This window comes from Pollicipes pollicipes, unplaced genomic scaffold (genome assembly GCF_011947565.3).
Source record: "Pollicipes pollicipes isolate AB1234 unplaced genomic scaffold, Ppol_2.1 Scaffold_7231;HRSCAF=8579_pilon_pilon_pilon, whole genome shotgun sequence".
In the NCBI taxonomy this organism is placed as follows: Eukaryota; Metazoa; Arthropoda; class Thecostraca; order Pollicipedomorpha; family Pollicipedidae; genus Pollicipes; species Pollicipes pollicipes.
Window position 1 is genome coordinate 46,540,156 of NW_023597034.1, and position 16,242 is coordinate 46,556,397.

Below are 16,242 nucleotides of genomic sequence, written 5' to 3' on the forward strand. Positions count from 1 at the left end.
GTGGCCGGTCGAGGACTCCAGACCACGCGATGGTCTAACAGCGACTGCTTACAAGCATCTCGCGGTGTCACACGAACGCTCGCGGGCGCGTGCACGGGCGCTCCGGGGAGACGGCTCCGGCCCCGGCCGACCGCGCCCGGGCGGAGGTACGGCGTCTGTGCGCTTCAACCTTACATTCATTCTCCGCGTCAGGCAGAAACCTGGAGGCGGTCAGGATGGGTCCGCGCACGGCTGCCTCGCCTGAGTGCCTCTAGAGGGGCCGCATCCGGCGCACTAGCTGTGCTGGAGCTGTCGGACCAGGTTACCTGGCAGGTCATCTGCTGGAGGCCTCTGGTGGCGTGCGCTTTCACTGGTGCCCGGGGGTACGGCTGCGGCCCCAGCTTGCAAAGGCAGGCTGGGGTCGGGTGTCATTACGTTGCAGCGCCTAGGCGTTAAAGCACTATATAATAGTCAGTCACTCCGGCACTGTGCTGACGTGTCATGCCGATAAATGATCCTCATTATCACCATCATAGGAAGCATGAAAAGGTGCCACAGAGATACCCATCTTTCCGATAGAGATGGGGGAGAGGGACACGTCATTGGAGCGTCTTCCACTGCGGCGACCGTCAGCTAACGGACACCGCCCAGCTAGCTGGAGCGGCCTCCCGCCGTCACATCCGGTGCGCGTTCGGAGCGCACGAAGCGGCGCGCGCTGGCCGTCTGGCCCGTCCCGTCCCGTCACCATGGCGACGCGCGCGGCCTCGGATCGCGGCGCCTTGAGGTCAGTGGAGTCGCACGGCGCGTGGGGTCAACGGCCCCGTCCAAAACACGGCTGGTAGACAGAGTTCATGGGGATTGTGGCGGCACGGCTGTAAAAGGGGTGGATGCACGAAGACGGTTTGCAATTCTCAGCGTGCGGAGTAAAATCCTCGTCAAAGCAGAATTGCACATTCATGCCCACTGGAGCGACATTTGTGATAGGTTGAGTCGCTGTAGTTACCCGTTTTTTTGCGACCAGTAACCAATTTTTTAACCGGTTCCAGTTTCTACAGCTGAAACAATCACCCCAGCTCCAGTCTTGTTGATGGTAACGTTCCTGGGAGACTGCAATGCCACACAAGATCAACGCGAAGGAGACTGCATCGCACCATCATGGGCTAGCCGCGATCGCGTCTGTGCTGCCTAACCGTGCGGAGCGTCTTACGCATTGTCATCTCCCAGCTCTGCTTATTGATTTATTAATTGAACAAATGCTGCATAGGTTATGCAGCACTGAGGCTGATCATAGGGTTTTTCATAATTAAACAGAGTGCACTGGCATCTTTCTGCTTTGGCATCGAGTCATGCGGGCATCTGTACACTTATTTTCAATTTGTCAGGATGCTGCGCATATTTAAGAATTAGACGCTTGCTGTGCATATTTAGGAATTTCTCTTGAAATGCTCATTTTGTTTTCTTCGATGAAAGTCAAAATTCATGATCATTATGGTGGAGCATACGAGTTTCTGACATAACACACAATGGGGCCTTTGGTAATTACACGAGCAGTTGCATGAGTTCATTGCTCTTTATACCGGTCTCGGAAGTTTTGGGCACATCGAACGCAGTAGATCACGCACCTCTATACCAACAAGCTAGGGTTCATTTCGTGTCCCCTTTTATTTTGCATGGGTTGTAAGCAGACCAATTTTACGGGGTGTTTGTGACTTAATCATTCATAAGTAAAAATCATCTGGACCATTGCCCTCGTAAACGGTCGCGAAGTCCACACAGCGTGTTAGCTGCTTACTGCTCCGATCGCCGACAGGTGAACGGTCAACAAAACTTGTGAAGACATGGTACGTAGCTGAGTGCACTCGGAACAAATGGGTAAGTGCTTTGCTTTATGATCATAACAACAGGCATTTGCCAACGCCAACATTAGAGCATGGAGGAGACGGGGTGGGTCGTTATTGAAATAGGGAAGAGGAGAGTTGAATAGTAAAGTACATAGTGTTGTCGGCCTTGCCGCTGTCATGCGCCTTAAATGATTTAAGGCACCCATACAGCATGTTTGAAAAGGTGCTATAGCCTGGCGCCAATTCCTGAAAATGGCCACCGTTTGTTATAGATGCGCGTAAGCAACAACCACCCAATCAAGAATAATGTCCTCTGTAGAACGTCTTTTGAACGAGCGTCGTCAAGGGAAGCTTCTCAGAAAAGGCGGCAAAGCCATCCGGCTGCAAGGCTGGACGGCTTTGTCGACTGGCGCCGCTCGGCTGTGGCCGGCACTCACGCTCTGCCGGCGGCCGGGGAGGTCAGCTGCAGCAGCAGCAGCAGGACCGCGGCGCACCTCAGCGGGCCGCGAGCCATGGCGGACCGTCTCGGCCGCAATCAGCTGCTCACAATGCCGGCAGCCTGCAACAGGGCCGGCCGGTCACCTGGTCAGCCATGTCGGTGGGCGGGGGCGGCGGAACTGTACATAATATCGCGGCTTGGACAATCGCTCAAGCGTGACACGCTCTGGCGGTGTGGAGGAACATCACATATGGGGTGTGCGAAGCCACTTTTGTATGCTAAAGAACAGAAAAAAGTATTTTATTAACTGTCGTTTCGTTGTTTTCTTGCACCAATCCGAGTATATAATGAAAAGGACAGAAACGCTTGCTTTTCAAACTTTTTGAAACACTCACATGGCATTAGATACTCAGCCCGTATTTAGTGCCCGCAAAGCAAGAATGTGTTGTTAAGCATCATGGCGCCAGAGTGCAAGGCGTTCCGTGTGAATAGATTCGCCCCCGGGGCTATTTTCAAGCTTGGCGACCCCAATATGCCTGAGCACTAACCAATAAGTGTTTGTGATTCTAAAAATGATGTTGTCATTTAAATAAGCTGCGTATTTGAACTTTTCACTTACACGTTTTTCCCCTCCTCAACCTACATGTGTTTGCTAAGATTGAAATGTGCCTTTTTCTGTAAGCTCCATTCAGCTTATATGTTTTATGTCCCTAAAAATTTACAGTTCTCAGAAGGAAAAGCGATAAATATTTAGTACCTGACCTCGGAACTTTAAGAGTTGCGCACCAGTAACGTCCACGTTTACTTCGGAGTATGTGGAGAGCAATCCATTCGATTTCGTTGCTAGGGAGTTCGTAGCATCGGTGATTCTTTCGCTTATTTTCGTCCACCGCCTCACTGGTGTCTGGCGTACCACATGTGGGATGACGGTCGCAGTAATGCCAGGTTTGGTGAGTAGAGTTGCTGAGCACTAGCCTGACCCCGTACCCTCCTTTGAAGCGTGCCCTTGCCTATGCTGCGCCTGACGTCACGGAGACGCCGTGAGAACCCACGAGTACCGGCGCCGACAGGTCCCGAGCGCTCAGAACGCCCGCTGAGCACGGCAGCCGTGAGAGCGGCCGAACGGCGGGTCATGTGGACAGCCGCCAGTGGTTCACAAACTCACAGAGCTCATCCTTCGTCCGTTTATCGGTTAGTTGGCAGTGGCTCACAACAGGGTGCGGTCGGGATACGGTCCGGGGTGTCCGAATAAACCAAGTGACACCTGTGACATTTGAGTACGACTTTAAATGTGTGTAACTGCACCACCATCTACCTTATCGTCCGTCAAGCGCGGAATGCTAACAATGGTTGCTGTAGACACCAGGAAACAGAGCAGAACGATGTCGAAACATCAGCACGGGGTGGCAACCGCTGGGCCAACAAACTGCGTTACACAGTACCTAACAAGCGCCGGTGCCAGTGGAAAATGTCTATAATTGTTCTTACCTGGATCAGAATATGTGAAGACATTGGGATAGCTGTCGAACTTCCCACCATTTAGATGGAGTTGATAAGTACAATGGTAACAACTGCGTCGCAGCAATTTCAAGAAAAGTTGTGTGGGTGGCACCAAACAGCCCAAGCCCACACGTCAACATAGAGAAAACAAAGAGCATCGGTCGTCGTCCTCGATTAATCGGCTTATTCTAATCCCATCACCGTGCCACTGAACTCAGCCACATTTAACCACCTCAAGCTTTCACATTTCTCAGTTCGCGCATAAACGCAGGCGGCTCGCGCTGCGGTGCTGCCACCACGCGGTGCACCGCCGCGACACCTTGCACTCCCATCGGCGTTGTGGCGACACGCGCCCCGGTCACACCGCTTCCGGCGACCCCAAAAAATGAAAGTGCGGACGTGATGAGGCCACCGGCGGCGGGTGGCGGCAGCGGTGGGGTAACAGCGTGCGGCGCGGCGGCGCCGACAGCCACGTCATTTGCGCCAGCCGCCAGCTGCGCCAGCCAGCCGCGAACAGGCGTGGCCGGCCGTGCCACGCCGGCGTCGCACCAGCCGGCGGTTCGGCGCGGCGGGCTGCTGTGTTACGACTGGCGGCGGCCCCGCTACGCTGCCGCGGACCCGGGCAAAGGTGCCGGCAGCGTTGGCGGTAGGAGGGAGCATGTCGCTTTTTCTGTCGGATGCTGGACCAAGCTGAACGTGAAATGTGCGCAAAAATCAGCATTCACACGAACTGTCACCGGAAATATCAAGAATGGAATGGCCCGAAAGGCATCTGGATTGTTTTTGCGAACGCTCCGACATCAGGTAACCAGGCAGGTGGCGGGGCGCAGGGGACACGTGTCCCTCTCCCCTTAGGGACCCCCTCGGGACCGACGTTCCTGGGACTGATGGGCGCCCGGGAGGGGAGGGCCAAAATGACCCACAGATAAATAGAAGAAGAAAACAATATGGCATGTTCTGCGTGTACACAAACTTGCATGTCTGTAGAGAAATAGGTGGTAACAACATTTACTCGCGCACATGTGTGTCAAAAATTGATAAAGAGGTGGAAGCACCTCTACCTGTGGCTACTATGTGAATACTCCAGTGTTTGAGTGGTCTGTTGTATAGTTTGGGCTACGTTTGTGTGCTGTTCTGCGCACACTCGTGTGACTTTTCTTGGTGCCGGCAAATTTAGCGCGTGGACATCACAATTCTGCACCTTTCTACCCGCATCCGTATCCATCCCATGAATTTTCCCAGCACATGTGCCTAACCCGGTCTGTCACCACTCCAAATGGGTTCATGCGATCAAATGGGGTTATCCCGACCCGTGAGGGTCTTCAACAGAAGCTGCTTCCCAAAAAAAATGGCTGCAAATGTCGTGCTCTTGACAAAATTGGTAAATGAATCGGCGCAGTCAAAGCCGCGCATTGTTATTTGACCCGGCGTTGACCTTGCACTGTCTTCAAAAAGGACCATCATAGCACACAGCAGGAGCCATTTTTAAAACAGGCAAGAAGTCAGCTCGAAACCAGGCAAGAAGTCAGCTTAAAACCAGTGTTTCCAACGGCTGCAAACTGCGACATCCATGTTGCGGAACGAACTTGGCAAACAATGTCAGCCTTCCAACGCCGCCGCTGCCTTGGTCCGTCTTTCCGCCATGACGGCACTTTCCAAACACTGCACTGGCCTAGCAGCGCCGCGAGGGACCCTCAAGGCCGTCCAGAACTGCAGACTCGGTATGCAGGCCGACGCGGGGCGGCCAACGCCGCTCCGTCCGCCCACTGCCTCATCATCAAGGTCGGCGCGACCTCCGGGAGGCCTCGTGCCCTGCTGCGGCTCTCCTTCGACCCGCACGCCCGCTCTGCCGCGTGTTCCGTATGCACCTCGGGTCACGGAGAACCCCGCCGAGGCCCGGTGGCCGCGGCGCCTGTGTGCCCCACGTCTGGGGGTCTCAGACTGTCCGCCGGCGTGCCCGGCCGGCCGGCGCCAGAGTCAGGAGTCAGGCGGGGGCTGGACTCGGACTCGACACACCGGTCGCCGTCAGCTTTTGGCGCAATGGATTGTTCGGTGTGGCCCGCACCGGTTGGCAAGGACGGCAACTGACCTGCGCGCCAGCTTCGAGGGTGACGGTGAGCACCAGCATCCCGCACCGGGCACCTCCTAGCAATTTCGCTAGCTATGAAGGAAACACTTCAGAAATACGAATTCAGCCTTCGAAATGTGACTTTAAAAAATATGGTTTAAAAAACAAGGAGGTGGCAACAAAAATGATGTGAAAGGCATCACGTGCGACTTTGGTCAAAGACCCCGAATGTCATGTGAAAATGCTCGAACCACCCGCTATAGACGCTAATGTTCGCCTACTACCGTATTGTAGCAACATGCATTGCGATGGCTTCAAAAAGCTGTACAGTATAGCAAACTGCATCCGCTTGTCCGTGTGTAACACCGACGCAGAGACAAACGCCCTAAAAAAGTACTGCGCGCAGTGGCACTAGACAACGCAAACTGAGTTTGAGGCACGCGTGAAGCGAAATCGCTGGTCACGACTTTGAGCCAGCTGAAAGCCCATTCCGCTGAGAACGTGCTTGTCTATCCAGGTCAGGAGTAGATTAGCGAGAGACAAACAGCTATATCGCTTGAGTAAGTGCTACTGTCTTCAGGTTTAAACATCCAAGGCGCGTCAAAGAGCAGTCCAAGAGCAGACAGCGGGTCGAAGCTGGGCTGACTAGGAATACGTACATTGCAAAACGCTGCTCAAATTTGCAGAGCAGCACTTCATATTTACTTTTGGGTTTGATGTGATAGCACGACTTATTAAAACGCGTGCGGTAAAAGTCGTTATAAGTTTTGGCCTTTCTGTAAGTCGGAAGGTTTTTAGCAGTACACGGAGTATGATGACTCGCGTCTTAGATAACTGAAGAAACACAAGTATTCCAAAGAAATGACGCTAGAATTGGGATACCAATCCTTCGTCGGGTGGCCAACGCGCAATAAGTTGTGTTAAACACACAACAGCCAAAATTATTGTCAGCATTGTGCGTTCAGATCAATTTACTCCAGTTAATTTACTTATTCCACCACCAAAGTTACAGAAATGCCTTCCCCATTGAGGAAAAACCACTCGCACTGCTTACACTACAACCACTGAAATGCACACTTAATATACCGAGCATTAACCCACCGAGCATTTGTGACGTCAGCACCACGCCCATACCAGACTGCTCGATGGCCCAGAAACAGGCCATCTGGTGTGTAGTTTATGTTCATGACGGCTCTGATGCCCCGATAAATAGCGTTTCTTCAAGTCTTCCTTCCGCATGGTCATGGTATTCAATGATTTCCCCACTCCTGATCCTCAGGAGAGGCATCATGACAGGGAGAAACGTGAAAGCAAAGCACGACACGGTTATTGATGTCCTTATTGAAGGCGATGCTCGATGATCGATTAATCGTTGTCTTGTTCACACCGAAATTCGGGGCCCAGCCTGTCCATTAAGCTAGGTATGTGTGTTCTCTGCCCGTCTGCCTTCGATAGAACCTGCGCGATCAGCAACGTGCTTTAACAAGTCAGCTGCATCCTGCACTCTGCTGCTTACGTGGGGATTGCATAAGCCGTGTGAGAAAACGTTTGAGAATGTTGGAGGAGCTGAAAAAACAAATACGAAAAGTTCGTATACGTCGCAAATGTAGTCCATTCCATCTTTGCGTGCCGTCCCAATGACAGACAAAGTCACAAACATTTAAAACAGCAACGCCAAACGTCAGACTTAGTCGGATTTGTGATGTCAAATATTGACGCAGTAACTTCCATGAGACCAGCGCCATACTTGGTGTGTGACCAAAACGTGACCAGGCCGGGGCAATACACCGGCCACCCAGCTGAGGTTCGCGCCTCCCGTCTGTCCTACAGCTGGCTGGGTTAGGCCGACTGGACTGTACCCGGTCAGTGGGCGGGGCCCTCCGCCACGATCAACTGCTGCTGACGACCTTCGGCCCGCCCACTGCGCCGCCCACGGGCAGCCCACAGAGTGGCTAGGCAGCCGCCAACAGCACCCGCACACAGGTAACCGCCAACCCGCAAACAATCAACACAAGTCATTCCGAAGTCCCAGCAAAAAACGACGGCATGACCCTCCATCGCACCTGTTCGCGGCGTAGTCCCAACCTTACCCACAGGCAGCGGCGGACAGTCAGTCACCGCCTCTCCCCTCCCCCACAGCGCGCGTCAGCGGCGCCAGCAGCGGTGCCGTCCAGCCCCGCCCGGCGACACGGGTCAGTGGCGTGGCCGGCGGTCGCCACCGGTGGTGTATCGCAGTTACCGGCGCCGGCGGCTGGCTGCCGACTGGGCGTCGCAGTCCCTGAGCGGCCGATGGCGCCCCGATAAGGGCGGGGCGCGCTGCCGATGCTAAGAACCCTGCTCGGGGAGCGGCGCGGCGCCGACCAGGGCCACCCGTCCGCGGGGCTCACACCCGCCGGCCGCCGGACGGCGAGAGTGCAGCGAGACCGTGGGGAATAACGCCATCTGGACTTGTGGTAGAGGTGGACGTGGAGGTTAGTTGCCGGTGAGCAGAGCATTTGCGGTTGGGAAACGCGGTGCGAAGGGATGATGTCAGGCCACGGTTGCGAGAAGTCCAAGCTAAAATTTGGAGGGTCAGATTCTCCTAGCACGCTAGATAAATCGCCAGTACACACTTAAAGTGGGTGGGCACGTGTATCAGAATGCTGAGCGTGCTCTTAAAAACCAGGGAGTGGAAAGGCACAAATGTTCGAGAACTTTTAGACCGATAACAATCCAGGAACTGAAAAGATTAAAAATACCGCTGAGCCACCCCGTCCCCCCCACTACGACACGACTTTTCTCTGCTCGGCTATGTTTAATGTTGCTCTGCTGTAACCAATGTAGATTAAGGTTTCTGAAACGCCTAATGTGTTTGCATGCGCGGTCGAGTGCGGAGGTGGAGAACGCGTGTGCCAGGTGTGGCAGCAATCACGCAAACTTCGTCGAGATATGCCTAAGTTTTACATTTTGCCATCAACGGCTGCTCATTCTGACATGTTTCCCACAGCAAGTTACCCACTTCACCCGCCGCCGTGTATGCCTCTCCCCGCCGGCGCCAGTTTTTGGTGTGTCTGAGCCTGTTCGCGTCCGGCCTGGGCCCGCCGCACGCCCTGCCGAAGCCGTCATGTCACGCTGCCGCTGGGGGGCTCCAGCGGGGCGGCGCCCGCCACCTCAGCGGCCGCCGGGACGGCATCCGGTCGGGACACCTGCTGACGACCGACCCCCTGTCCTGCGGTATGCGGGCCAAACGCGAACACACTGCTCGCAACATCGTTTTGAAAATATGTTTGCAATGGCCGGAGTTGTCGGGACCTGGACGCCCGGACGCTGGAAGGTGGGGATTGTGCAATGGCATCGCTTCGTTCCAGTCAATGAGCGCCGCTCCACCTGTTCCCGGCTGTTGAAAAACACGTAAAAACTATGCTCCAGGATTGCCTCTCTCTCGCAGTTACAATGTGATGCAAACGAACGCCATCCCAACATTTGGTTGCTATGCGTTCCTAACAGCCCAGGGATGTCGTAGATCTGTGCTCTCAGACCCCTGGCATAAATCCGAATAACAATTTGCTTTTCGCATTCATCTGTCAAGCTATTTAAGCTTCCCTTGTTTACCTTGTCTCTGAGGACACTCACTCCACAGCACGTAAGCCGCGTCAGCTCTTATGCTACTGACCCACTTAGCAGCCATTTGCGACCGTAATTCTCTTCAGGGCAGCTGTGAGCGTCTTTGCTGGGTGTGACACGTAAAACGGTCTCACCTTTGTGCCGCACTAGGATGGAGATCCTGGTGAGCGGGGAGAATCCGGACTAACACAGATGACAGTGCTTTTACCTCCCCTTGGAACAACGGCACTGCAGCCTCTTCTTTGCCGGGTTTCGCCCAGCTCACGCCACTGCCTCCACACCTGTACTGGAACAGTCGAGCCCCAAATGGACCGGCGGCCACCCTCATGACGTCACCTAACGGCGGCAGCGCCGTCCGCTCACGGGAGACATCTAGCGGCCGGGATGCAACTGAAAGTGTCTGGCATTTACGTAAGGGCTGCAAGATATTAGCGCTGAAGCCGAGCACTCGGGTCCGAGTTATTCGCACAACCGGACACGCTTTTGGATTCACACGAGCATTTGAATGCCCAGTTTGTGTGAAAAAAGACCGAATTTCAATCAGCTTGCTTACATTCAATGGCAATTTTCAGGGTAATTTACGCCCTTGCTTTAGTTTTGGTCATTTTTTGCTCTAGTCTTGGTCAGACCATGATATTCATTCATGAGTGCCGATAGCGTAGTGGTCATCGTGTCTGCGTAAACCATTGCACGTCTGGAACACTAGAGGTACGGGGTTCGATTTCCCACGATGCCCGCGTTTCCTGCCAGGTTCAGAGGCAGGCGACGTCGTAGTCTCAGCAGCTGAGTGCGTGGAAACGTCTCAATGATGACGAGAATGGTAGTCATGAAAACAGATTTAGCAAGCATTAAGAAATAAACTTAACAGGTACACGCAATCTAATATAATTATCCCTCCTCTATTAACATCATCATCCCTTTAAAAGTATTTACAGCTATCCTCATTTCTTAACATATCTTTACATCACCCTTCATTTCAGCCGCAGATAAATAAGGTTATCCGTTGACAAAAAAGTATATGCAGCGCAGTCACAATTTCAATACCACTACAATGCAAGTCTTCTGAATGTTGCCACGTCACATGACAACTAACTGACACCGCGCATGCATCTTAAACATATGCTTAGCTTTTCCACATTTCGGAATCGATTCAATAGCGAGGTACACGGCATAATGCAACTATAAAACAAGATAACGCACACGTGTACAAATTTCCGGACCCGAAGCCCGCCGTCGGACCCCGTATTGTCAAGTATGGCTCCAAGCCGACTGCTTTTGTCAGTTTTTCAGTCAAAAATTTGACATACACCCGTTATTGGTACTTCCCGTTTTGCATTTAAAACTGTCACTGCGTGTTCTAGACCAGAAAATACCTGAATGAGGAGACAGATCACAGGCTGTACGGACATTTCGGCCTCCGGACATCGTGTTGCAGTAATGCATTGGGAATTACCTGCTCCAAAGGCAACTGTAGTAGGTACCTAGTTAAAAAACCACCCAACTGTCTTTAATGTTTCCACATCGGTGAGGACACCTCCACGGCGGCCGCCCATTTGCACATCTGGGACTCTTGAAAAGACGGTCTGAACAAAGTTTCATGCACTTCCAGTTGTGCCGTTAGTCGGCTTTTAGTAGGTGCATATGGTAGTCTCTTATTCCCTCGACAGTGCGCGCCTCAGTCAACCTACCGCTCTGGACATTCACGGCCCTTTCTTCTTCTTGTCATGGCACCCATGCGAAGTGTATGCATGAAATGCGAAATGAGGCGAGACAACAGCCAATTTGAAAGCTAAAATCGAGCCTTACAAAAGGTCAGTGAGGTTACTGTGAACAATCTTAAGACCCCGACTTCGAGCCCGGTACAAGTCCGCACACACGGCGCCATCAATAGGGCGTCACCTCTCTCGGAGATACCAACACCATTGTTGGACCACAAGTCACTGGTGGTCAGAACGGGGCAGCCTGGAGCTCGGCCGAGTCCTTCGGAGTCGCGTTCGGCTCGATGGCCTTGCTAACGAGCGCTCAGTTGCTGCGGCAGGAAAGCCCTGCGGTTCCTTGATCTCGTCCCCTTTGTCCACTTTCTCTGCTCAAGATAGCGTTGCATGCTTTGATGCAGTCAGCCACCAAACGTGCCATGTGCCGGAGAATGGTGCCCAGACACCTCCCCGTTGATAGCCGAGAGCACGTTTTTGCGGCACAGCGCGGAAACGCTGGACTAGGAATTGACTCCATCTCTCATTATTACCATCGGATACATTGATCACTGATGATATTATCACCGCATATATTAATCAATGCAGCAACGGTATTGAATCCCGGAGCTATAGCCGTGCGCCACGCGTGCGTCACGTCAGCAGGCTTCAGCTCCCACGATCGGCGGGATTTGGGGTCCGTATCGAGTTTGCCTCTAGTCCTGGTGCCCATACACAGCGGGCCCAGTTCCCTTGGCCACAAACGCTGTTATCACATCATATACCAGGCGAGGAATATTAACGGCATGCGTGCTTTATTACAAAACACTACGCATTACATAGCGCGGATGTCATGCCTGACAACCGAAGTTCAGAGTGCGTGAACTTAGTATTGTCTTAGTCGTGAACTCAACTTAGTAGTCCGTCACGTGACACCTGGCACAAAACCAGCGCGGAATGTGGACAAAAAGGAGACAGCTGGAAAGTTTTCAGCGACATCCAAGACTAGCTCACGTTTCCCAGAAAGAGGGCATCTGCACGACTGTTCCAAAGTCCGCATTCACGCAATGACAAAGAATGTACAGAAACCCCGGCCATCATCACTCGGAGCTCTGATCATTCCGAAATGCCGACTGTGGGCTTCCCGCATGCGACGTGCTGAGAAAAACACCGCAAACGGCTCAAACCAATAACGTCCGCTTCACTCGGCAAAAGGCTGCAAAAGCGTGATGCCTCGACCTGGCGCCCAGCCCAGCCAATCTCACCACGACCGGCGGGCCCTCTCAAACCGGCCTGCTCGGCCGCGTCTCGTTACAACCGCCACGCACACGGACCGCCCAGCACGGTCCAAACGTCCGGTCCGCTCCTCCTTAGTCCACGCTCATCTTAACGCTGTCGAGCCGGCCCCCCAAGGCGGTGATCTCCTCCTGCAGGCGCCGCTTGTGGGCCTCCAAATCGGACGACACGGCCGTCGCTGACGAGACCACAACGCGCATGCGCGACTCGTCGTTGTACGTCTCCATCTTGGCGCGCAGCGTCATGTTGAACTGCTTGAAGTTGGCCCTGCTGAACACCTGCATGAAGGCCTCCATGTCCGAGTCGCGCAGGCGCCCCAGCTCATCTGCAGACACGCCCATCACGGATTCGGCCGTTTCCTGTCAACGTAAGACGTCAGTCAACGCCCTGTGACGTCACACACTACCAATCACCGTTCAAGAAGCAGCTTCCGCTATCTGGGCGGGCTCCCGCCAGCGTAAGTCGGTGGCCGATGTCGAACACGGCATGCAACTGGGCACCGCCTGCACACTGTTACCTCGGCCCACTGCTGACAAACGAGGTTAGTAATCGGTTTGCGGCAAAATAATCCAGAAGACTACAAGTAGACACCCCTGCATTCTCTCAATAAAAACAATGAGCGAGTGGCTTCAGCTGTCAGAGGCACAGACCTAGGTAATGTTCTTCAACGAGCAGTGAGTCTTTATTAATGGTGGTCGAATAAAGGCATACTGACTGCTTGGCCCGTCGGAGGTGAGTGACCCTCAGTTATTGAGAACGGAGACTAGTTGGGTTATTGGGTGCGACTTGCGACACTGTGCGGTTGAGAGACAAGAACCAGAGGCTTGTGTGCCCCCGGTTGGACTTTGTGGGAAACAGTGAGAACCAAAATCTGTTTTGTCATAGGGATACCTGTGAACCAAGGCTCATGCCTTTGGAAGAGTCGATGAGAGAAAGAAACCACGTTCAAGGCCTGCTAAGTACCCATTGGAGATAAGGATTCATGGTATTATTTGGTCGAAGTGGGAACCAGGACTATGGTCTTATGTGGTGAAAAAGTGGGGATGAAGGTGCAGGGTTTTGTTCTGCAGAAAAAAAACAAACAGTGGGAACCATGGAATCATTTTGTAAAAATTTCCTTTGGGATCTATCGTATCATTTTGTCAAAATTCAGCAGCAATCAGTAATCAGGGTTTGGTTGCGTGGAAAAGAGTCACAACGAACCATGCTACAGGGTCTAATTTTCTTCTCGAAAGAGTTTGCAGGCGCCAGAAGCTGATGTTCAGAACCAGACGTGTGTACGGTCAAGACACATGACAACCATTCATTAAGCTGTGCGCGAGAGCACAGGCACTGGCAAAGGTGCGATGTTATACTGTGCCCAGCCGCGGGGTGATGTGCGGCGTCTTCCCCGCGCACGGCATCACTCTACATGAGTGCAGAGGCTACGAGAAGAAGCCACGGGTGGCAGAAGGGCGGGCCCTAGAGACATGTCGTACACCCCGGTACCCACGCAGGAGACTCCGCACAAAAGACACACACAGGATGACAAACTGACACGAGTCGGGCTCTCGGGCCTCCCCATGTGTGTGTCAATGGGGCTTTACGACCCACTCAGCTGCTGAGGCTATATGGCGTCGCCTACCTCTCACCCTGACATGAAGCGCGAGCACCGGGAGAGGGGGGGGGGAGGAGGGGGGGAGGGAGAATCGAGCCGCGTACCTCTGGTTTCCTACACGCGCAGTGGTTAACGCAGACGCGTTAACCACTAAATTACCGGCAACCCTTGGGCCTCCTCACAGGACAGATTTGAAGGACAACGCTGGGGTACAATATGTAACTGGTACGTAGAACACCCTGATATCCAACAAAACAAGAGGGAAACCGACGGATGCGGCAGCGCGAACAGTACCTGCTTCTGCATGGGTTTCGTCACCCCACGCATAGTGCAGTAGCTGTTGACATGAAGGTTTCTCAACACATTCTGCAAGCCAACAAGGTAATCCATTTATACAATCTGATACCTTGCACGATACCCACGTATCGTGCAGCAAACAAGATATCAAGTAGTATGCAACGTAATATATAACTACGCAATAATAATTTTATAGCGGCTACCATTCGGCGAACGCCAACGACAGCCCAGGACACGAAGCCACCCAGCACTTCTACCAAGGCCATCCCAAACAACTCACCAAATACAAAGGCTAACACCGATGTTTGCCTTCCACAAAAGGCTAACATCGGTCAAAGCCCGTGAACCAGGGACGCGGCACCGAACATCCGACCCCGCCGTCACGCTGGACCATAGTCTGAGACATACGCACCTGGAAGGCGGTGACCCACTGGTTGCCCGTCATGTCCGCCACGTTCATCTGCACGAGCAGCCGCCAGCGGAACTCCTGGAACGCCTGGTTGCACTTCTCGCACCGGAACGTGCCATCCTGCTGGTCCAGCACCTTCTTCTTGCAGTCGCCGTTCGGGCATGACTGGTAGAGGCAGTTCTCCGACTTGAGCTGCAGCACGGTGGCGCAGACGCTGTAGTAGCCGGCCTCGCCGCCGGCACCGATGTTCTCCAGCTTGGCCTCGGCGAAGGTCTTGAACTTCACGAGCCGATCGGTCCGCTTAGAGATGGACATGGACTCGAGGTTGATACCTTCGTTCTCAAACCAGCCCTTAAGCTTGAACGTCTCGTCAATTTCGGGGTTCAGCCGGATCTTGCTGCTGCTGAGGCCGCTTGAGGCTGCAGCCGTTGAAGTCCGAGAGTTTGGCGCCCTTGACGGCCACCACTGGGTTGCCCGAGCCGTCGAAGCTCTCGGCCCTGCGAGCCCCACAGCGTCAGCGTCACCTCCAGGTTACTCTGGTCGACCAGCTTCAAGTCCCGCTTCGTCAGCTCCTTGTTCATCTTACGCGACATGATGCGGTCCAGATCGCCGGCCTGCTTGCAGATGCCGATGACGTCCACGAGACCCGTCTTATCCATGGTCTGCAGCTCGGTGATGGGCACGAAGTTGAACTGCATGCCTGGGATGCCCGGCGTCGTCGCCGCATGGCTCGATCTGCGAGTCGTGGTTCAGCGTCAGTTCGAAGTCGTGCGTGATCGTGCCCGCAGTACTTGCTTGTTGGCGGGCTTCAGGGTTCGCGCGGCTTCAGGTAGTACACCTTGTTCACCTCCAGCATGTCGTAAAACTTGTCGCACTGCTCCTTGAAGGCCGTTGCAGCGAATATCGCCACTCTCATCCCAGCAGCTTCGAACGAGAAGAGCTTGCCCTCGCCGCGCGCATTGCTCCACGTTGCGCACGTCGCCCTTGCCTCGTTTACGCGCGCCTTGATCGTCCACTTGTTGGCGTAGGGCGTCAGTAGTGCGCGATCGGTACCACATTTTGTACGTTGACGGCGCAGCGGACGGCGCGAAGGCGGCCAGGCTTCGGCGCGGGCCGCGCCCGCGGAGGTCCGCCGTTCGAGTGAGGCGGCGCAGGGCGCCGCAGCAGGCGTCCGGCGCCGGTGGTGGCGCAGCTTTTGACGAGTACGCCACGGGGTTGCCGATCTTCTTGGCCTCCGCGGCCCGGCACGAGCACCGTCAGGTCGAGAAGGATGAAGACCTTCTTGGCACCCCCCTGTTACCGTATTGGCCACGTAGCGGTTGAGCCGGATTATGGTGTTGGCGCCAGCTGGTTCTCGTGGATCATGTGCGTCAGCTGCGTGCCCAGCATGGCCAGGCTGTTCATGTGGCAGCCGTCCGAGATCAGCAGCCGGTACCGATCTGTGTCGCCTGCGTACGAGCACAACGCGTCAGGGTGCACCAAATAGGCCGTGGCAGGGTGACCGAGCAGGAAAGAGACAAAT

General features: G+C 54.1%; 2 protein-coding genes and 1 pseudogene across 2 annotated transcripts in view; all 3 read right to left on the reverse strand.

Annotated features, from left to right (window-relative positions):
- The window catches only part of LOC119110191 (CD109 antigen), a 37,336-nt gene extending 27,687 nt beyond the window's left edge, over positions 1 to 9,649 (reverse strand). The window contains exons 1-2 of the mRNA XM_037233928.1: positions 9,565 to 9,649; positions 2,258 to 2,379 (exon numbers count right to left, since the gene is read on the reverse strand). Of these exons, the coding sequence (XP_037089823.1) occupies positions 2,258 to 2,334 (77 nt within the window). The 5' untranslated portion in view covers positions 2,335 to 2,379; positions 9,565 to 9,649. The remainder of the gene's footprint in view (positions 1 to 2,257; positions 2,380 to 9,564) is intronic.
- A 2,268-nt stretch (positions 9,650 to 11,917) lies between these two features.
- Positions 11,918 to 15,124, reverse strand: LOC119109691 (replication protein A 70 kDa DNA-binding subunit-like). Its single transcript, XM_037233419.1, has 2 exons — positions 14,724 to 15,124; positions 11,918 to 12,776 (listed from the first exon to the last, which is right to left on the reverse strand). The coding sequence occupies exons 1-2, from the start codon at positions 15,033 to 15,035 to the stop codon at positions 12,492 to 12,494; spliced, it is 597 nt and encodes a 198-aa protein (XP_037089314.1). The 5' UTR covers positions 15,036 to 15,124; the 3' UTR covers positions 11,918 to 12,491.
- A 5-nt stretch (positions 15,125 to 15,129) lies between these two features.
- On the reverse strand, positions 15,130 to 15,636 carry LOC119110192 (replication protein A 70 kDa DNA-binding subunit-like; annotated as a pseudogene).
- Between the last annotated feature and the right edge of the window lie 606 nt (positions 15,637 to 16,242).